The following is a 23,501-nucleotide window of genomic DNA, read 5'->3' as shown; positions in this document are numbered from 1 at the left end:
CCACGTGTAAAATAAATACACGACTAGGCTATAATTATAAACATGTGTTATTCCACAAAATACGGGAATAATATCAAAACTACAACAAATTAAACTATATTAAACTATATCAAAAGGGGGAATCAAACAAGGAGGGACAGCTGGATACCAGCCGTCAGACAAGGGGAGGGGAGGGGTTACACACTTTGATACACTTTGATAGGGGCGGGGCACCTGTCAGATTGAGTTTGACGAAACCACCCGCTTATACACTACTTATGTACTTTTAATTAGGTTCCAGGGGTACACAGGCAACATTGGTGTGGTCAGCGGAGGACTATTGGAAGGAGGGACCGCAGACAGACTTATTAGGCCTAAAATAAAAAAAGTAGGCTCTATGCACTTTTAATTAGGTTCCAGGGGTACACAGGCAGCATTGGTGTGGTCAGCGGAGGACTATTGGAAGGAGGGACCGCAGACAGACTTAGTAGGCCTAAAATAAAAAAAGAGGCTCTATGCAGTTTTAGTTAGGTTCCAGGGGTACACAGGCAGCATTGGTGTGGTCTGCGGAGGACGATTGGAAGGAGGGACCGCAGACAGACTTAGTAGGCCTAAAATAAAAAAAAGTAGGCTCTATGCACTTTTAGTTAGGTTCCAGGGGTAGACAGGCAGCATTGGTGTGGTCAGCGGAGGACTATTGGAAGGAGGGACTGCAGACAGACTTAGTAGGTATAAAATTAAAAAAAAAAGTAGGCTCTTTGCACTTTTAAATAGGTTCCAGGGGTACACAGGCAGCATTGGTGTGGTCAGTGGAGGACAATTGGAAGGAGGGACCACAGACAGACTTGCAGTATCTGTTTATGTTTAAAAAAAAAAATTTTTTTAAATTTTGTGGGCTCCTGCATAATTTTCATAACCAGCAGAGGGAAAGCTGATGCTGAGGGCTGATGTTAATATTCTGGGAAGGAGCCAATTGCCATAAAAGTTCCCAGGCTCTTAATATCAGCTCACAGCTGTTTGTTTAGCCTTTACTGGCTATTTTACAGGGGAACCCCAGAATTTTTTTTACATAGGGTCCACCTACAAAATTGAACCAGCAAAGGCTGCACAGACAGCTGTGGGCTGATATTAATAGCCTGGGAAGGGGCCATGGATTTTGGCACTCCCCCAGGCTAAATATTTGTGGGGTTGATGTCACCTTTGTATTGTCAGGTGACATCAAACCCACAGGTTAATAGTAGAGAGGCGTCTATAAGACACATATCCATTACTAACTCCATAGTTACATTGTAAATAAAGACACGGCCAGGATAAAGTCCTTTATTTGAAATAATCACACAGACTTTTTTATTGAATCTTAATTAACCATAGTTACTGAATGCAGAATTCCTCCAAAGTCCTTGATCTCCTGCAACAGAAACAGAATAATAAATAGTGATGAGTGAATATACACATTACTCAAGATTTCCCGAGTATTTTTTAGTGCTCGGAGATTTAGTTTTTATTGCCGCAGCTGAATGTTTTACATCTGTTAGCCAGCATAAGTACATGTGGGGGCTGCCTTGTTGCTGGGGAATCCCCACATGTACTTATGCTGGCTAACAGATGTAAATCATTCAGCTGCAGCAATAAAAACTAAATCTCCGAGCACTAAAAAATACTCGGAGGTCACCCGAGCGTGCTCGGGAAATCTCGAGTAACGAGTATATTCGCTCATCACTTATAATAAACCAATATATAATACTATCCTGTCCGACGTTGACCATTTAATACCGAATGTCCAACGATGATCTCAGGTGTAGAACAGTCACATTGGGAGATGTGACTGTGCTATCCAGCCTCTGGCGATACACTGGCAGGAGATAATCGCTCCCCCAGTGTATCACTGCGCTGCCATGAGAGTTTACCAGAGTTCATCAGCTCTGGTGCTGTCACTTATGGCACCGCTGCGTGAGAACTTTTCCATGCAACGGTGCTGTAAGTGAGAGCACCGGAGCTGATCAGGTGATGAACTCCAGTGAACTCTCACGGCTGCTCAGTGATATACTGCAGGGGCGATTATCTCCTGTCAGTGTATCCTCAGAGGCCAGGTAGAGCGGTCACATCTCCCAATGCGACTGTTCTACATGTGAGATCGTTGTTGGACACTAGGTATTAAATAGACTATGGCAGACAGGTGACTATATGTTGGTTTATTTTATTTTTGTTGCAGGATACGCAGGCGTCATGGATTAGGTGTTTGGTGAGTATGTACTTTGTATGTAATTATGTAAATGTTTTGATGTTTTGTTTTACAATTGAACACAGGCGCCGGATGATGGGACTATGCTCCCATCATCGGCTCATGCTGTTACTGTTTTATGTGACAGCAGACATGGCCGGATGGGAGTAGTAGTCCCATCAAACGACACCTGGGTACACATGTTGCATGGGTACACACAGACACCCGCTGACACCAGCAGACACCTGCAGACAGACGCAGACACACACAGACACCCACAGACAGACACAGACAGACCCGTACATATTCTCCGCTCACACATAGTCTCCGCCCACACACATATTTTCCACGCACACACTCTTCCTCCTTCTGACATCATTTCCTTTCTGCAGCGTTTTTGGCATGCAAATCCGCAAACCTTTTTACAACTGCGGTTTTGCTGCGGATTTTACTGACTCAATGGAAGTCAATGGGTGCAGAAACGCTGCAGGTCCGCATAAAGAATTGACATGCTGCGGAAAATAAAACGCTGCATATAAGGACGGAAATTTCCATAGCATGTGCACAACAATTCAGGAATGTTATTGATTAACGTTGCTTTAATAATCCATTGTGGATTTATAGCATTTCCACGCAGAAAAAACACTGCGGATCTGCAAAAATCCGCAACATGCGCACATAGCCTAAGTGTTTCTGTGTGATGGTGCCATATTTTAGCATTTGTCATGCCTCTTTTAATTTTTCTCCAGGGCTGCACTTTGTCTAAAACCACTATGAGTCCAAAAATCAACTCTAAGGCCTCTTTCACACTTCCGTCTTTCATCTCCCGTCATAATGCGTCGTTTTGTGAAAAAAACGGATCGTGCGATGTTGCCCGCAGGATGCGTTTTCTTTCTCATAGACTTGTATTAGCGTCGGATTGTGACGGATGGCCACACGTTTCATCCGTCATGTACTGGATCCGTTGTAAAATTGCTGTCCGTCGGGCGGAGAAAAAGCACAAAGGAATTTTTTTTCTGCACGTCAGAAAATCGCTCAGCGACGGATCCTGCACTGCCCGTCGTTGGCTATAATGGAAGCCTATGGGCGCAGGATCCGTCGCTGACTGTGAAAAGCAGGAATCCAGCGACGGATGTCGTCTTTTCAAACTGAGTATGCGTGGAAGAATTTCCCCTCAGGGAAATTCTCTCTCGCTCGCTCTCTCTTTTTACTATTGATGCTGCCTATGCAGCATCAATAGTAAAAAGATATAATGTTAATGTTTCCGCTGCGAAAACGCATACACAACACAACCCATGTTAAAAAAAAAAATCGCAATATTCTCACCTTCCGGCGTCCCGCGCATTACCGATGCTCCCGGCAGCTTCCGTTCCCAGTAATTCCTTGCGAAATGACCCGTTGACGTCGCGGTCTCGCGAGACTGCGACATCATCAGAGGTCATTGTAACACAAGGCATTACTGGGAATGCCAGCTGCCAGGAGCATCGCGAGCATCGGTAACAGTGCACGGGATGCCGAAAGGTGAGAATATTGCGATTTTTATTTTGTTTTTTTACTTTTAACATGGGTTGTGTTGTGTATGCGTTTTCGCAGCGGAAAACTGCTGCGAAGACACATACACAACAGGTGCACATAGCCTCGATGGGTCCGTCAGAAAAATGGGCCCAGTGCACCCGTTTTTTACAATCTGCACAGGATCCGTCATTTCAACATTTTGACGGTTCCTGTGCAGATTGTAAAAACGGAAGTGTGAAAGAGGCCTAACACAGCGCTCACAGCAGCTCACCTTCATGTGTACTGTGCCTGAAGTAGTTCAGATTAGTAGAGTTCCAGAAATTGCTCCGTTGGGTAAATGTAACTGATTAGTCATTATACAGTAGTATAAAAAAAGCAGAGCAGATTAGTATTGTACTCTGACATTGAAATCCTTGTGTCAAATGTCAGAATTGTTAAGAATTGCTATCGCCGGTCGGCCGTGATTTTGATAAAAAAAAGATCACACCATACAAATACAGAAGTGGTGACGTGTTTATATTATACTTTTCTTCTGATTGTTCCACTCTTGGTTTTGGCTTATTATTATTATAATTTATTTACCGTATATAGCACCATTAATTCCATGGTGCTGTACATGATAAATACTAATGTAGAATACTGACCAAATAATGAATGTGTGAACATGGCCTTACACTCAAAGCATGTTATACTCACATCCGTCTTGCATTCAAGTCTATGAAGAGCTGTAAAAATGTCTGATAAGTTTACGACATCCGTTTTACAACAGTTTTCAATTATTTTTTTTTAATTTTTCAATTGTTCAGAGTCAGGGGAGAAAAAAAGTTCATACAGTTTACCTTGTTCTTTTTTAAAAAAGCAAATTAGGAAAAAAATGGATGTAAAGTGGAGGATATGGGAGGAAAACAGTCCGTATTTGAAAGGTATAAAAAATGGAAACGGATATGTGAGTGTAGACTGTACTATAAGCAGTATTACACTTTTAGGCCACGTTCACACGTTCTATGTTTGGTCAGTATTTTACCTCAGAATCTGTAAGCCAAAACCAGGAGAGGAACAATCAGAGGAAAAGCATAATAGAAACATATACACCACTTCAGTATTTATCACCCACTCCTGGTTTTGACTTACTGCCAAAAATACTGCCTTGTGAACGTGGCCATAACAAAGTGCTAATTTACCCCTGAGCCTAAGGGCTCATTCAGACATCCGTTTTTTCACGTATTAGAAAAAAATGTTCAGAGTTTCATCAACTTTTAATCAGAGTTTTGGTCTAAGTTACATCAATGTTTCTCAGATGAGAAAGAAATAAAAAAAAAAGTCTCTACTTTTTCCTATCTATCTAGCAATCCGTGAAAAACAAACACTACTTGTGGCACCCATAGACTTGCAATGCTAATTTTGTTCTGACATTCGGATCAATATTGGACACGTATTCCGATTTTGTGTAGACCAGTCAGTCAGCAAAATTAGTGGGACATGTGAATAGCCCCATAGACAATGCAAGATATGAGTTCTATCCATGGAAAACACGGATAGACGTTGTATGTGAAAAATGGACGTCGGAATGAGCCCTAGCTGAATGAGTTGCACCTGATATATATATATATATCTTACAATTCTTAAGCAAGGAACACCAAGTGGGAAACCAGTCTGGCAAGCATGACCAGAAATTCTGGTGTGGAGGAATGCTATTTATCATCAGCTCCACACTTAAGATAGTGAACTTTGCTTAGTCATGTCTGCCCTGAGGTTGTACGATGATAATATTTCATACTGATATGGACTCATATTGGGCTGAAATATCTATTTCTACATAATTATCAATCTGTACGATTTCATGAAATGTTTCTTGGTTATGTGACAAGCTTAGACAATATTTCTGGTTATTCCCCATTTCTGTGTTTGGTTTGTTCTATTTCATTTACTCCGCATTTCATGCTTGTTTCATTGACTTGCCTCCTGAAATGGAATTATTTTCCTGTCTATTCACAGTCACTTATGTTTTTCAGCGTTTTCCTGTGATTCTGGCCAGTTCTTGGAAATTAAAACCCAGTCATGCACAGAGTGTGCAGCAGGAACATATTCATTGGGAACTGGGATCAAGTTTGATGAGTGGGATGAGATGCCGTCAGGGTTTTCCAATGTGGCAACGTTTATGGAGAGCACCACTGACTTTTCTGGAAACAGACCTGACAGCTGTGACAAGTATGTGTGTTCTTTACATCTAGGAGGTATTATCAGCAAAAAAAAAGTTTTACAAAATCACATTATAGGTACTGCACACAAGTTTAATCATTGGATGTGATACCCTACTCTAGGTGAAGTGTTATCTTTGCAGGGTCCCCATTTTACAGATGTGATGGAGTTTTCTGCCTTCATCAGTGCCTTTCTGTCCAGCCATGTTTTTGCACAAAATATTTGTATATTAAATAAATCAAAGAGAATATGATGGGCTACGGCCGTTTCGCGCTAATTTCACACTTCTACGAGTCTATACAGAAGATCAAAATATTGTTTCTGCCCCCAAATGGTATTAGTAAAAACATCAGCTCAGGGCGAAAAAAAATTAGCCCTCACACTGCCCCATATCCCAAAAAATGAAAACATTGGGCCTCGGAAAATGGTGAAATTGGTTTTCTTGCAAATATCCAAATTTTTTTTCACCACTTAAAAAAACAAAGAAAACATATTTGGTATCTGCATACTTGTTACTGACCTGGAGAGCCATATTGCCAGGTCAGTTTTACCAGACAGTAAACATGGTAAACAAAAAAAAACCCCAAATAATTGTGAAATTGCACTTTTTTGAAATTTCAATGCATTTGGAATTTTTTCCCTGTTTTCCAGTATACTGTGTGGTAGATTGAATGGTGTCTTTTAAAAGAACAACTTGTCCCGCAAAAAAACAAGCCCTAATATAGCTAAATTGACAGAATAATAAAAAATTTATGGGTCCTGGAAAAAGGGGAGGAAAAAACAAAAATGGAAAATGGCCACGGCGTGAAGGGGTTAACGATGTGAAAAAATACCGTTTTAATGGTAGCCCTATTGATTAAAAAGTAAAATAAAAAATAAAACACACATAGTCGGTATTGCTGGAATTGTAATATACTATAAAATTAATAATTTTAGTCTTTGACACTAGCTAAGGTAATCAATTACACTGCTTGCCTTTAACTGAAGAAAAACATATTCTTTTTCTTATTTTTTCTATTGATGGTGCTGGCAAGAGAATTCCACAGCTTGTAATCTCAGACACAGCACAGATGCTAACCTAGTATGTCTAGTATCTCTAACATTAGCACGCATTTAACAGCACAAAAGATGTCGAACTGGCTTCGGTATAGGGTCTTGTTCTGAGTGGGGTCTCAGCTTAGAGACCACAGCTGATGATATTTTCAGACATGTCTCAGTGACATGTCAGAAGATACTTAATAAAGAACTTTCCCTTAAAAATTGATGTCCAGCCCAGTAAACGGCCAGTAACTCCTTTTATATAAGGACTTCCAGTAGGTTTCGTCTGTGACATGTTTCACTTACTTAAAGTATTCTGAAGTCAAAGTATTCTCAAGGTTTGGAAGATAAGGGATAACTTCCCGATTGCTGTGGGTCTGACCATTCTTATTGGGACCACCGGAGATAGAATTTGCTGGTGTCAGTACGTATGATCAACCATCGAACCATGGATCAGTGAGGCTCCCAGATGGCAGACCCCAGCAGTCGAAAGATTGTCCTCTATCCAATGGATAGGGAATAATTTCCAAACTTGTGAATATTTCTTTCAGACCATAACCTGTTATATTTATTACTGTTGTATTGCCTGACGAGGAAAAGACATGGGAGAAAACTTAGACCAGTTTTCATATGGGAAATAGCATAATTTTGATGCAAATCTGACTTCGTTCAGAATGTGACGTAAAATATAGAGAAAATCTATTTGACAAATAAAAGATGTCATGTAATTCGCTTATGCTTCTTTATATTTTTTTTTGCCCCTTTTCCTGCAGGATCTAAGTAGATGTTCCCTGATGTTTTATGAGACTAAGGCCGGCTTCACACTTGCGAGTTTTACGGACGTAAGAGCGCAGAAACTACGTCCGTAAAACTCGCAAAAAATACGGCACAATTATTCTCTATGCCCCTGCTCCTATCTGCCGTATTTTACTGATCAGTATTATACGGCTTTCTACGGCCGTACAAAATCGCAGCATGCTGCGTTTGTCACCGTACTGCGCAAGAAATACGCCAATGAAAGTCTATGGAAGCGTGAAAAATACGGATTACACACGGACAAGCAGTGTGACTTGCGAGAAATACGCAGCGGTGTTAGAGAGAAAAGCCGGTAATTCAGTGCGGTGTACAGTAAAATCACACTGACAGCTTACAGTCCAATAGGTAGAATAAATGTGTACACATAGAATAGGTATATATATATATATATGTCAGTGAGACACATATATGTATATATATTAATATTTATTCCAGCGCTATACAGCTTGAAAGCCGGTAATTCAATTACCGGCTTTTTCTTTCTCCTTCCTAAAACCCGACATGATTTGAGACATGGTTTACATACAGTAAACTAATGTCAGTAGAGTGTATCTGCAAAATTTGGCCGTTCTAGCTCTTAAAATAAAGGGTTAAATGGCGGAAAAAATTGGCGTGGGCTCCCGCGCAATTTTCTCCGCCAGAGTAGTAAAGCCAGTGACTGAGGGCAGATATTAATAGCCTGGAGAGGGTCCATGGTTATTGGCCCCCCCCTGGCTAAAAATATCTGCCCCAGAAAAGGCACATCTGGAAGATGCGCCTATTCTGGCACTTGGCCACTCTCTTCCCATTCCCGTGTAGCGGTGGGATATGGGGTAATGAAGGGTTAATGTCACCTTGCTATTGTAAGGTGACATTAAGCCTAATTAATAATGGAGAGGCGTCAATTATGACACCTATCCATTATTAATCCAATTGAATGAAAGGGTTAAATAAAACACAAACACACTATTTAAAATTATTTTAATGAAATAAAAACAATGGTTGTTGGAGTATTTTATTCTACGCCCAATCCAATCACTGAAGACCCTCGTTCTGTGAAAGAAAAAACATAATAAACCAACAATATACTTACCCTCCGCAGATCTGTTACGTCCAACGATGTAAATCCTTCTGAAGGGGTTAAAACATTTTGCAGCAAGGAGCTTTGCTAATGCAGGCTGCTCCTCGCTGCAAAACCCCGGGGAATGAGTCTAAATATAGATCAATGAGCTATATTTAGCTTCATTTGCGGTGAGGCGCCCTCTGCTGGATGTTCATAGATCGTGGGAAATTTCCTAGAAAGCTCCCAGGCTAATAATGGATAGGTGTCATAATTGACGCCTCTCCATTATTAATTAGGCTTAATGTCACCTTACAATAGCAAGGTGGCATTAACCCTTCATTACCCCATATCCCACGGCTACACGGGAATGGGAAGAGAGTGGCCAAGTGCCAGAATAGGCGCATCTTCCAGATGTGCCTTTTCTGGGGTGGCTGGGGGCAGATATTTTTAGCCAGGGGGGGGCCAATAACCATGGACCCTCTCCAGGCTATTAATATCTGCCCTCAGTCACTGGCTTTACTACTCTGGCGGAGAAAATTGCGCGGGAGCCCACGCCAATTTTTTCCGCCATTTAACCCTTTATTTTAAGAGCTAGAACGGCCAAATTTTGCAGATACACACTACTGACATTAGTAGTGTGGAATCTGCAAAAAAAATGGAGAGAAGACATGGTTTACTGTATGTAAACCATGTCTCAAATCATGTCGGCTTTTAGGAAGGAGAAAGAAAAAGCCGGTAATTGAATTACCGGCTTTCAAGCTGTATAGCGCTGGAATAAATATTAATATATATACATATATGTGTCTAATGACATATATATATATATATATATATATATATATATATATATATATATATATATATAGACAGTATATATATATTCTTTTTTCTTTTTGGGACACATGGATCATTTCTATAGCGGTATGTTGGTTTTGCAAGCCAGCGAGAAAACCACGCAGTACGGATGCCATACGGATTACATACGGAGGATGCCATGCGCAAAAAACGCTGACACACCCTGCCTACGGAGGAGCTACGGACCACTATTTTCGGGACATTTCAGCGTATTACGGCCGTAATATACGGACCGTATTTTCATACGCTGAGTGTGAAGCCGGCCTAATAGTACTTAACTTATGTGCATTTTGCCTTGGAATTTTGTATTTAATAGTACTTATCATCCTTACATTTCATTCCATCAGCTCATCTTGGATTCCTCGAGGAAACTACATTGAATCAAACCGAGACGACTGCACCGTTTCCCTTATCTATGCTGTGCACTTGAAGAAAGCTGGTTCAGTGTCCTTTGATTACCAATATGTGGACAATAACATATTTTTTGAATTCTTTGTAAGTTATCTTAAGTATAATTGATGTGTATTTAAGTGCCCTTTTACCTGTTTTAGTGTACTATACGGGAATGAAACTGCAATGTACTCAATTTGTGTGGTCAATGATGTGTGATGGTTTATATATATATATATATATATATATATATATATATATAAATATATATATACACCGTATATACTCGAGTATAAGCCGACCTGAGTATAAGCCGACCCCCCTAATTTTGCCACAAAAAAACTGGGTAAACTTAATGACTCGAGTATAAGCCTAGGGTGGGAAATGCAGCGGCTACCGGTAAATGTCAAAAGTAAAAATAGATACCAATAAAAGTAAAATTAATTGAGACATCAGTAGGTTAAGTGTTTTTGAATATCCATATTGAATCAGGAGCCCCATGTAATGCTCCATAAAGTTTATGATGGCCCCATAAGATGCTCCATATTAAAATATGCCCCATATAATCCCGCATAAAGGTTAATAATAGCCCCATAAGATGCTCCATAGACACATTTGCCCTATATAATGCTGCACAAATGTTGATTATGGCCCCATAAGATGCTCCATAAAGATATTTGCCCCATATAGTGCTGCACAAACCTTGATTATGGCCCCATAAGATGCTCCATACAGACACTTACCCCATTTGCTTTTGCTGTGATAAAAAAATCACATACTCACCTCTCCGTCACTCAAGCCCCCATCACTTTCAATATTCACCTGACTTCGTTCCGGCGCCGCTTAATCTTCAGTGTCTTCTGCACTGACGTTCAGGCAGAGGGCGTGCACTAACCATGTTATCGCGCTCTCTGACCTGAGCGTCACTGCAGAAGACGCTGAAGACGGAGCGGCGCCGGAACGAGGAGCAGGTGAATATCGCGCAGCACTGCGCTCCCCTCCCCGTTATACTCACCTGCTCCTGGCGCGGTGCAGTCCCTGCTTCCCCGGCGCCTCAGCTTCTTCCTGTATTGAGCGGTCACCGTTACCGCTCATTACAGTAATGAATATGCGGCTCCACCCCTATGGGAGGTGGAGCCGCATATTCATTACTGTAATGAGCGGTACCATGTGACCGCTCAGTACAGGAAGAATCTGCGGCGCCGGGGAAGCAGGGAACTGCAGGGACCGTGCCAGGAGTAGGTGAGTATAATTAGACAGCCCCCGCTCCCCCTCCCCTGTCGACCCCTGGGTATGACTCGAGTATAACACCGGGTTCACACTGCGTTCAGTGTCTCCGTTAAATGGACTAAGTTACACCGTGGCATAACGCAGTGTAACGTAGTCCGTTAACGCCGCCATTGAATGCAATGTCGGACGCATCGCTAGCGCAAGCCCACAATGGGCGTGCGCTAGCGATGTACCGTCATTGAGTGACGGACCCCGAGACGCGGGTTGCAGCGTTTCCGGGTCCGTCACCGCTAGCGCAGATGGAGCTAGCAGATGCTCCATCTGCGCTAGCGCTGTGCCAAAGTCGGCACTTGCGTTAGCGCAGTCCGTTTAACGTATGTGTTGAACGGACTGCACTAACGCAATGTGAACCTGGCCTAAGCCGAGAGGGGGACTTTCAACCCCAAAAAATGGGCTGAAAATCTCAGCTTATACTCGAGTATTAACGGTATATATATATATATATATATATATATATATATACAAGTTGATGATGGAATGATCTCTAAAAAGCCTAATGGTAAATATGACACATTTCCTTTGTATTTTAGGCAAAATAAATATATATATACAGTATATACATATATATATATATTATACATACAGGTGCTTCTCACAAGATTAGAATATCATCAAAATTTATTTCAGTTCTTCAATACAAAAAGTGAAACTCATATATTATATAGTGTCATTACAAAGTGATCTATTTCAAGTATTTATTTCTGCTAATGTTGATGATTATGGCTTACAGCCAGTGAAAGCCCAAAAGTCATTATCTCAGTAAATTAGAATATTTTATAACACCAGCTTGAAAAATGATTTTAAAATCCAAAATGTTGGATTGTGGAATCCTCACATGCCACATTGATGCAGTAATTGATGCAAAAGGGGCACCAACCAAATATTGAATGCATTAACTGAACATACATTTCAATAGACCAACATTTCGGATTTTAAAATCATTTTTCAAGCTGGTATTTTAAAGTATTGTAATTTACTGAGATGACTTTTGGGTTTTCATTGGCTGTAAGCCATAATCATCAACATTAGCAGAAATAAACAATTGAAATAGATCACTATGTTTGTAGTGACTCTATATAATATACTAGATGGTGGCCCGATTCTAACGCATCGGGTATTCTAGAATATGCATGTCCACGTAGTATATTGCCTAGTTACGTAGTATATTGCCCAGCCACGTAGTATATTGCCCAGCTACGTAGTATATTGCCCAGTCATGTAGTATATTGCCCATCCACGTAGTATATTGCCCAGTCACGTAGTATATTGCCCAGCCACGTAGTATATTGCCCAGCTACGTAGTATATTGCACAGCGACGTAGTATACAGCACAGAGCCACATAGTATGCAGTACAGCCACTTAGTATATTGCCCAGACACGTAGTATATTGCCCAGCTGCGTAGTATATTACCCAGTCACGTAGTATATTGCCCAGCCACGTAGTATATTGCCCAGCTACGTAGTATATTGCCCAGTCACGTAGTATATTGCCCAGCCATGTAGTATACTGCCCAGTCACGTAGTATACAGCACAGAGCCACATAGTATAGTGCCCAGTCACGTAGTATATTGCCCAGTCACGTAGTATACAGCACAGAGCCACATAGTATATTGCCCAGTCACGTAGTATATTGCCCAGTCACGTAGTATACAGCACAGAGCCACGTAGTATATTGCCCAGTCACGTAGTATATAACACTGCCCACGCAGTATATACAGTGGCCACGTAATATATAGCACAGCCCACAGAGTATATCACACAATCGGCGACTTGGATTCCATCACAGACAGAGGCCGCGACCAATGAATATCCGTCACAGACAGACAGAAAGACAAACAGACGGAAGTGACCCTTAGACAATTATATAGTAGATGAGTTTCACTTTTTGTATTGAAGAACTGAAATAAATTAACTTTTTGAAAATATTCTAATTTTGTGAGAAGCACCTGTGCATGTATATATATATATATATATATATATATATATATATATATATATATATACAGTATTGTCATCTTTTACATTTTAAAAATTAAAAAAAGGAAAAGGGTCGAATGCAAACATGCAAACTTTTGGGCACCCTGCATGGTTTTTACCCAGTAGCACCCCCTATTGAAATTATCACAGCTTGTAAACGCTTTTTGTAGCCAGACAAGAGTCTTTCAATTTTTGTTTGAGGGATTGTCATCCATCCTTCCTTGGAAGCTTCTTCCAGTTCTGTGAGATTCCTGCATGCACTGCTGTTTTGAGGTCTAGCCACAGATTTTCAATAATGTTCAGATCAGAGGACAGTGAGGGCCATTGTAAAACTTTCAGCTTGCATCTTTTGAGATAGTCTATTGTGGATATTGACATGGGTTTAGGATCATTATCCATTTGTAGCAGCCATCCTCTTTTCAGCTTCAGCTTTTTTACAGATGGTGTTATGTTTACGTCAAGAATTTGTTGAAATTTCAGTGAATCCCTTCTAATTGCTGTTTTTGCTTTGGCAGATTCAAAATGACCAATGCCAAGAAACCAGTTCTGCATCAGATAAGTGGGTGAAACTCTCTGAGAACAGTGATTGGATGCATCATTCGGTAGGGGTTCTTAATTATTCTAATGTGACTCAGCAATGAACCAGTCCTGAAATGTTTACTCCCATCTTTGCCTTTCATGATTGAGAAGGGAATAACTGTTTCTAGCTCCCGACAACTAGAGGTGGGGTTATGAACTGAATGGGAGTAACCGAAACAATATAGCACAACACAGTAACTCAGGAGTTACGTCAGCAGTGTAGCTCATTTTGTTGTTAAACTTTCCAAACTTTAATCTATATCTGCGTGAATTATGCAAATAGCAAAGCTATCAGCTGTTTTCATAGCCCTGCCTTTGGAAGCACAGAGTTGAAAGTAACCTTTCAATCACACATACATTAATGCATCTTTCGTTGTGTTACGTGTTTCCTAGACAAAATTATGTAAAGAAAAGTTAAATGTTAATTTCTGATAAATAGATAATACATTTTCCTAAAATTGATGCATACAATTTGCTGAAGTCAAATATCAAAGAGGCTGTCAGTCAAATAGGAGGGGGTTCTGATGGGCAGGAAATAATCTGTAGTGATGGAGGCTTCAGATCTACAGTCTCATTTGCATATCTATTCAAACTGTGATTTCTCAGTAACAGAGGGATAGGCTGGCCTTGTAAAGGTATTGCCGGACTTGTGTTTGAAAGTGCTACATGTGCACATAAATAGTTTGGGGTTGAAATACTGTTGACACATTCCCTTAAACCCTTTCCCAACCTTGGACATACTCAGTATGTCTTTGTCGGCTGGTACTTACCAACCTTTGATGTCCTGAGTACATCCAGGCAAATTTCCATTTTTTTCACAAATACCATATATACTCGAGTATAAGCCGACCCGAGTAAAAGTCAAGGCACCTAATTTTGCCACAGAAAACTGGGTAAGGCTACGTTCACATTTGCGTCTTTGGACGCAGCGCCGTGGACGCAACGCACGACGCACGAAAGACGCAAGTAAAACACAGGCATTTTTGACGCATGCGTTCAACCTTTTTTATATATATAGGGTCTTTTCAGTGTCTCTATTTTTAAGTAAAGAACGCATGCGTCGTACAACGCACAACAACGCAAGTACTTGCGTCTTCTGCATTGCCAATACACTGCAATGGAGTTTTTGACGCATTGACGACGCAAATGCAACGCAAGTGCGACGCCTGCGCTTTTTAAAAAATTTTGGACGCAGAAAAAATGCAACATGTTGCTTTTGCCGCGCCCTGCCAGGTGCGTCGAAACGACGCATGCGTCGCGAAACGCACCAAAACGCATGACAACGCATGCCTATGCCTCCCCAATGTTAAAGATAGGGATGCATGACGCATGCTTTGTTTTGCGGCGTCGACGCTGCGTCCAAAGACGCGCGTGTGAACGTAGCCTAAGCTTATTGACTCGAGTATAAGCCGGGTATGCATTGTCCCCTCATTCCTGTCCTGCTATGCGTGGCTCCCCCATCCTGTTCTGGTATGTGGCTCCCCCATCAAGTTCTGGTATGTGTGGCTCCCCCTGTTGTATGCATGGCTTCCCTGTTCCCGCATGGCTCGGCTCCACCAGTCCCGCATGGCTCGGCTCCCCATCCCATCGTTGTATGCATGGCTCACATCCCCCCCATCCTATTCACCCTCCCCGCACCGTCGCTGCATCTCCGTCCCTGCATCTCTGTTGTCCCGGGTGCCAGCAGCTCTTCCTGTGCTGAGCGGTCACGTGGTACTGCTCATTAAGGTAATGAATATGCTCTCCACGCCTATGGGAGTGGAGATGCGTGAATATTCATTACCTTAATGAGCGGTACCACGTGACAGCTCAGCACAAACAGGAAGAGCTGCCGGCACCAGGACAACGGATATGCAGGGACGGAGATGCAGCGAAGGCACGAGGAGGGTGAGTATGAGGTCTTCTGTTAGCCGGCGGCTCCTGCTCCGCCGCTCCCTCTTCCCTGCCAGCTTTCTGGACAATGACTCGTGTATAAACTGAGGGGGGCGTTTTCAACACAAAAAAATGTACTGAAAATCTCGGTTTATACATGAGTATATACGGTAAGCACAAGTCATATCAAAGAAATGTTACCACTATCATGAAGTACAATATGTCACAAAAAAGCGATATCAGAATCAGTGGGATCCGTTGAAGCGTTCCAAAGTTATTACCTCATAAACTGACAGTAGTCTGAACTGTAAAATGTGGCCTGGTCAGGAAGGTGCAAACAGGCTTGGGGGTAAAGCGCTTAAAAGATGTGTCATTTTTTATGTTTCGTAAATTACCTTTCTCATGTTATAATTGCAGGTGGCTTTAAAATCTGGAACAAATATTTTGTATTGGAGAACAACTGGCATTCTCCTAGGATCAAAGGTGGTGAAACCTGTCTTGATAAAGAATATTACTATAGAAGGTAAACTACATTCCAGGAATCTTGTAAACTTTTTAATGTCTCGCTGAAGAATAAATTGACTTCTTGCAAAGGGTGGAATTATTTTTGAATTCCAAACATTCAGATATTTAATAAACGTAAATTTTATTAAAATTTAGAAAACAAACAAAAAAAATCACAGAAATTCACAAATATGCAAATATATTACAAGAAGTATGAACAGTATATAAACATAATCAAGAACTACCGTATATACTCGAGTATAAGCCGACCTGAGTATAAGCTGAGACCCCTAATTTTGCCACAAAAAACTGGGAAAACTTAATGACTCGAGTATAAGCCTAGGGTGGAAAATGCAGCAGCTACCAGTAAATGTCAAAAATAAAAATAGGTACCAATAAAAGTAAAATTAATTGAGGCATCTGTACAGTAGGTTAAGTGTTTTGAATATCCATATTGAATCCATATAATGCTCCATACAGTTCATGATGGGCCCCATATAATGCTCCATACAAAATACGTCCCATATAATGCTCCATACAGTTTATGATGGGACCCATAAGATGCTCCATATTAAAATATGCCCCATATAATGCTCCACAAATGTTGATTATGGCCCCATAAGATGCTCCATACAGACATTTGCCCCATATAATGCTGCACAAATGCTGATTATGGCCCCATAAGATGCTCCATAGAGATATTTGCCCCCATATAATGCTGCACAAATGCTGATTATGGCCCCATAAGATGCTCCATAGAGATATTTGCCCCCATATAATGCTGCACATGGCCCGATAAGATGCTCCATAGAGATATTTGCCCCATATGCTGTTGCTGCGATAAAAAAAATCACATACTCACCTCTCGTCGCTCAGGCCCCCGGCACTTGCTATACTCACCTTTCCCGTTCCACCGCTGAGCGCCGTTGTGTCTTCTGCGTCCTCTGCACTGACTGTTCAGGCAGAGGGCGACGCGCACACTAATCGCGTCATCGCACCCTCTGAACTGAGCGTCAATGCAGAGGACGCGGAAGACACAGCGGCGCTGATGGTGGAACGTGGGACAGGTGAATATGCCCCCGTTATACTCACCTGCTCCTGACGCGGTCCCTGCAGGTCCCTGTTTCTCTGGGTGCTGACAGCTTCTTCCTGTATTGAGCGGTCACATGGTACCGCTCATTATAGTAATGAATATGCAGCTCCACCCCCATGGGAGTGGAGTCGGGTTCATATTCATTACTATAATGAGCGGTACCATGTGACCGCTCAATACAGGAAGAAGCTGTCAGCACCCGGAGAACCAAGGACGTGCAGAGACCGCACCAGGAGCAGGTAAGTATGATTAGACCGCTGCCACTCCCCTTTCCCTGCCGACCCCTGGGAATGACTCGAGTATAAGCCGAGAGGGGCAATTTCACCCTAACAAAAAGGGGCTGAAATTCTCGGCTTATACTCGAGTATATACGGTATGTTACAGAATGGAAACTTGGTGCAGGGAAAGAGCAGGAGCTGATGGGTCCTTAGACACAAAGTCCAGTCTGCTATGCAGCCAGAAGGCTGAAGTTCTCCTGTAACTGGGGCTGGCATGCATCCCCAGTTACAGGGAAATCACCAAAAAGGAATTTATTAATATGTAAACATCCCCCTGTGTATGGGGGATACAGTATGTAAAATCAATGAAAAAATAAATAAGCAGAAATAGCAAAAAAAATTAAATGAGAAAAAAACCCCACTCAAAATATGCCACCACTACGGATAACTGTTTAAAGCCTGTTCCCGTAAAAAAAAAAAAGATATGTCTAAGATATAAATATAATTTCTGCAGAATGTGGTCCAAAAAAATAGACACGTATTTCATATTATTCTATTCTATATTATTCTGTACATAGATATTTACCCGATATCTGCAAAAAAAGAAAACAAGTACAAGTCCCATGTATCACAAAAAAGAGGAGAAAATGATGTGAATTTCTCAAAACTTTTTTAGAGCCATTAAAAGTGTATATATAAAAAAGCTCCAAAGATCTCCCTGTTCAGGATCAGGGTAAAATGGCCTGGTACTGTATTGGTTACGTAATCAATTTTAATCATCCAATTTGATTTAGTTTACCCCCTACCGACATATAAAGTACTAGTATGTTACATGCTGGCTCCCTGATCTTTGCCAGCAGATGATGCATGTGATGTTCAGCCATAACCTGCCTCTAGCTGAACTCCACCCACAGCTGTTAACATTGGGATTTGCAACATACCGTTATTAGGGGTGCGTCATTCTATGCACCCATCACCACCCCACATTATGCAATCCTGGGGTGTTGATGGGTTGCCATGACAGCTGGTGGTCTACTTACGACCCCTGTGTCTGTCATAATGGTACCCATGTGAACACCAGCTTCTGGCTGTTATTCATAGGATACTGTGGTATTGCTGTATGTAGTACAAGTAGTCAGTTGATTTCAAATTCAGGTCCCCTAAGGCCTAAGGGGACTACGAAAACCGTAAAAAACATATAAAAGTTCAAGTTACTCCCCATTCTTCCCATTAAAAATAAAAAAAAATAAAAAATTACATATATGTGGTATCATTACGTCCAAAAAAGTTTGATCTATCAAAATAACGGCCTAAGGGGCCCCAAAGTCCTTTGCTATTAAAGACTTGCACTAATTGGGGGCCTCATTGGAGCTTTTGCATTGGGATACATGAGATTCAAGTTATACCACTGGGTAAATGGCATAAGGAGAAAAAATCTTTAAACTCCAAAACTATGTTTTTTTTTTCGTCCGCCGCAACGCTGCAGAAAAAAAATGGCATAAAAAGTGATCAAACCATCGTATCTAGCCCATAATTGTATAAATGAAAATGTCAGCTTAGGGCCAGAAAAAAACAAACCCCCACACACCTGTCAATGAAAAATAGAGAAGAAACAAATGAAGACACAAAAATGGGAAATAGCCTGGTCAAGAAGGGGTGAAAGTTAAATTAAACTTGTTGTTTTCTGTTAGCCTATGGTCGTCAATGTTTTCTTTTTCTATCAGGAACATTCATTTGTAAGAATGATTAATTACGCCTGTCTTACCATATGTGCTTTTGTCTTACTGCAGGAGTCGCATACACCTCTGAGTGCTTTCCTTGTAAACCCGGTACATACAGTGATACACCGGGGTCTTCATCTTGTAAGATCTGCCCTAGGAACACGTACTCAGACAAAGGAGCTAAGGAATGCAATAAATGTAACCTGCAAACACAATTCTCAGGTATTCGATGATTATGATTTAGTTCCTTGTTACTTGGGGTTGGTTCCAGTTGATGGTATTTGTCACTAATGGATTTGATGGAGTTAATGGATCTATACCAATGTCAGGAGAGGAGAATTGCTTATAACATATTTCACCACTGAGACATTCACATCCAAAACGATGGTTCTTGTCTTTTCAGATGAAGGGGCCAGCAAGTGTGTCGATCGTCCTCCATGCTCGGAGAAAGACATGTTTCAAATACACACTCCTTGTGACAACGAAGGAAAGGTAATCTACGTCCGCCCTTTCTCTACATTATCATGCAGGATTTCTAACGAGAACATAATGTCACTCCTGATGTCACCCACATTCTGCCTTTACAGTCATATATACAAATATTAACCCATGTAAAGGTTCAAAAACAAAAAAAAAGCTGCATTTTATTAGATTTTTATATGTATAATCTTTTTAGTCTGTTTGAGATTGAGTAAAAAGGTTCAATGCAATAACAATGGGTGAATGCCAGTTAAAAGATTATAAAAAAAAATAGACAATGTTGTAAACGGAGTAACAATGTATCAAAAATGGTCATATTGTAAGCCTCAATATAGTACAGAGATGTAGGCTGGGACGTTTACAGGAACACCCCATAGGCTGGACCCATTTATGGATACTTGTTAAGTCCAATTATCGAAAAGACCATGATTAACTGATTACCGCTTGTTAACTGCTTCTGATTAATTGACTTTTCCTTATTTAAGGGGTTCTTAGTTACGGTAAATGCCGCTGTCAATCTCTGACAGCAGCATTTAAATCGCGCTTCCAGCAATCGCGTCCGAAATATGCACACTGGTGACCCCAGTCACGTGATCGCGGGTCACCGGTGTGTTGGCATGACAACCTGAGGTCTCCTGGAGACCTCTATGGTTGTCAGTGCTAGCATGCTGTGAACGCCACCCAGTGGTCGGCGCTCATAGCAAATCAGTATACCCGCTATATATAGGCGATCTGAACATCGCCTCTATGTAGCAGAGCCGATCGGGTTGTGGCAGCTTCTAGTCTCCCATGGAGGCTATTGAAGCATGCCAAAAGTAAAAAAAAAGTTTTTAAAAATATAAGAAAATAAAAAGAATATAAAAGTTTCAATCACCCCCCTTTCACCCATTTAAAATAAAACAATAAGAAAAAATCAAGCCTACACATATTTGGTATCGCCGCGTTCAGAATCGCCCAATCTATCAATTAAAAAGGATTAACCTGATCCCTAAAGGGCGTAGTGAGAAAAAAAGTCAAAACGCCAAAATTACTTTTTTTGGGTCGCTGCGATATTGCATTAAAATGCAATAACGGGCGATCAAGATCGTATCTGCACAAAATGGTATCATTAAAAACATCAGCTCGGCACGCAAAAAATAAGCCCTCACCCAACCCGAGATCACGAAAAATGGAGACGCTACGGGTATCAGAAAATTGTGCAATTTATTTATTTATTTATTTTTTAACAAAGTTTGGAATTTTTTTTCACCACTTAGACAAAAAAGAACCCAGACATGTTTGGTGTCTATGAACTTGTAATGACCTGGAGAATCATAACGGCTGGTGAGTTTTAGCATTTAGTGAACCTAGTAAAAAAGCCAAACAAAAAACATGTGTGGGATTGAACTTTTTTTGCAATTTCACCTCACTTGGAATTGTTTTCACATTTTCCAGTACACAATATGGTAAAACCAAGGGCGTCATTCAAAAGTACAACTCGTCCCTCAAATAACAAACCCTCACATGGCCATATTGATGGAAAAATAAAAAAGTTATGGCTCTGGGAAGGAGGGTAGTGAAAAACGAAAAACTGAAAAAAGCTTCGGCTGTTAAGCGGTTAAGCCAAGAACTTCTTCAACATATTATATACCAATAGGTGATGCAGAGATAACATAAAAAGACTGCAATGCTAAAAATGTCATGTGATGGTGCAGAACAATCAGCTTCTTATTATACATGATGTGCTAAATTACCGCCCCTACAGGGTAATTTCAGGACACACATTGCCTGGTAACAGGATGGCTTTTGTAACCATAATGAACTTTGTGAATGTTACATTAAAAATGAAAATAACATTTTTGTTTGACATGTTTGGTTAGACACAGGTCATGTCTAAATGGATTGAGCCAAAGATATGCAGAGAAGACCTATCTAATGCAATGATGCTTCCAGCTTCTGGGAACAAGGAAGATTGTCCTCCCTGCAACCCGGGCTTTTATAGCAATGGGACATCTGCCTGCTCTCCTTGCCCATTTGGGACCTTTTCTGATGGCATACAAGGTGAGAGCTCTGTGGATGAGAGTGAGAGTTATCACTCAATGGCTAATCTTCTATACACCACCATACCGCTGTATGATTATTGAATTCACTTTCTCATTAAAAGAAAACTGCAAACTATACAAAATACATGTAATAAATATAAATGTCATTGTGTACTTGCGCCCATCAAAAACCGGAAACTTATGAAATAAATCCTATCCAGAAGTGTGTCTAATGAAGTTCATGAGACACTAATGGAATAGTATTTTTATTTAAATAACACTAGATAATAACAGAAAGAGTTAAAATGATCTGATCCATAACAAGAGGTTGCGATAATGAAGCAGCTTTTGATTACACCGCTATCACATAATGTGAACATGCCCTAAGTGAATAGAGTTGACTATTACAAGTGTTCTGTAGCTCAGTGCTTCCCATAATCAATAGGCCAAATACTTCCCACCAAAATCAATGACATGCACAAAGCTGTGATCACACAACTGCTAAAAGCACACTATATGAATAAATTATATTAAGTAAAAAGGATCTTGTGCATAGCCGACACATACATTGATCTTTGCTTTGTGTCTGCTATGTCAACCTAATTTTTGCACATGGACTTTAAACATTGTTTGTTCTACTACTGGAACCTGTTTGTATCTATAATTGTATATTGATTGTTATTCTTGATTAAAAAAAAATGCAGCTTAAGGTCTCCTTCACACATCCTGTTGATTTCTATACTGGAAAACCAGTTCTGGTGAGATCTGTGGACCGTGTGTACGTATGTGACATCCATGTGTACATTTGCATGTGCTGCCAGTGTGACCGGCTGAATCCAGCACGCATCATTGTCGCCCGGTCTCCCTAAGACGAGGCGACAATGCTGAGAATTAGAGTTGGCACTCTAGCGTGTAGTAAGTAAATAAAAAAAAAATGGTATGGGGTTCCCTGTAATTCTTAAAACCAGCTGAGGGAAAGCTGTTGGCTGAGAACTGATGTTCTTAGTCTGGGAGGGGGCCAATATCCATGACTCCTTTCTAGGCTGTTAACTTCAGCCCACAGCTGTTTGTTTAGCCTTTGCTGGTTGGTAAATATAGGCATGACCCCATGTAATTTTTTGAGGGGGGGTCTCCCTTATAATAACCAGTAAAGGCTAAGCAAACAGCTGTAAGCTGATATTAATGGCCTGGGAACCTTTTTGGCTATTGGCCCCTTCCCAGAATATTAACATCAGACCCCATACGTCGGCTTTCCTTCAGCTGTCTTTAAAATTAGAGGGGACTCCAAGCCATTTTATTTATTTACTAACCAAGCTACAGTGCTGACTACAACTCTAATCATGATCCCCAGGTCGTGCTCATCTAAATAAGTCCAGGCGACATTGATGAGTGCTGAATTTAGCACATGGCTCCTGGGAACAACAATGACTGTACTGCTTTTCCAAGGCGCTGGTACGTGTCACACTGATAACACACACGGATGTTATCCATGTGCACATGTGCAGCACACATTATATCCCCGTGCTGCATTTTAAAAAAATATTACATCTGCGGGTTTTTCACATTAACACACAGTCCAGGTGAAAAACCTGACATGTGCCCCACCATTGATAACAATGGATGCATGTCTGTATTTATATTTATGTCTGTATTTGCGGTCCTTAAAAAACGGACCGCATACAGACATAA

General features: G+C 41.0%; 1 protein-coding gene across 1 annotated transcript in view; it reads left to right on the top strand.

Moving 5' to 3' along the window:
* ELAPOR2 (endosome-lysosome associated apoptosis and autophagy regulator family member 2) overlaps positions 1-23,501 on the top strand; it is a 185,788-nt gene that overhangs the window by 92,483 nt on the left and 69,804 nt on the right. Inside the window, exons 3-9 of the mRNA XM_069765167.1 lie at positions 5,728-5,923; positions 10,013-10,160; positions 13,840-13,926; positions 16,193-16,298; positions 19,381-19,533; positions 19,715-19,803; positions 21,651-21,831. Of these exons, the coding sequence (XP_069621268.1) occupies positions 5,728-5,923; positions 10,013-10,160; positions 13,840-13,926; positions 16,193-16,298; positions 19,381-19,533; positions 19,715-19,803; positions 21,651-21,831 (960 nt within the window). The remainder of the gene's footprint in view (positions 1-5,727; positions 5,924-10,012; positions 10,161-13,839; positions 13,927-16,192; positions 16,299-19,380; positions 19,534-19,714; positions 19,804-21,650; positions 21,832-23,501) is intronic.

This window comes from Ranitomeya imitator, chromosome 4, assembly GCF_032444005.1.
Source record: "Ranitomeya imitator isolate aRanImi1 chromosome 4, aRanImi1.pri, whole genome shotgun sequence".
Taxonomy (NCBI): domain Eukaryota; kingdom Metazoa; phylum Chordata; class Amphibia; order Anura; family Dendrobatidae; genus Ranitomeya; species Ranitomeya imitator.
Note: the sequence above shows the minus strand (reverse complement) of the source record. Positions and strands in the feature narration are given on the sequence as shown.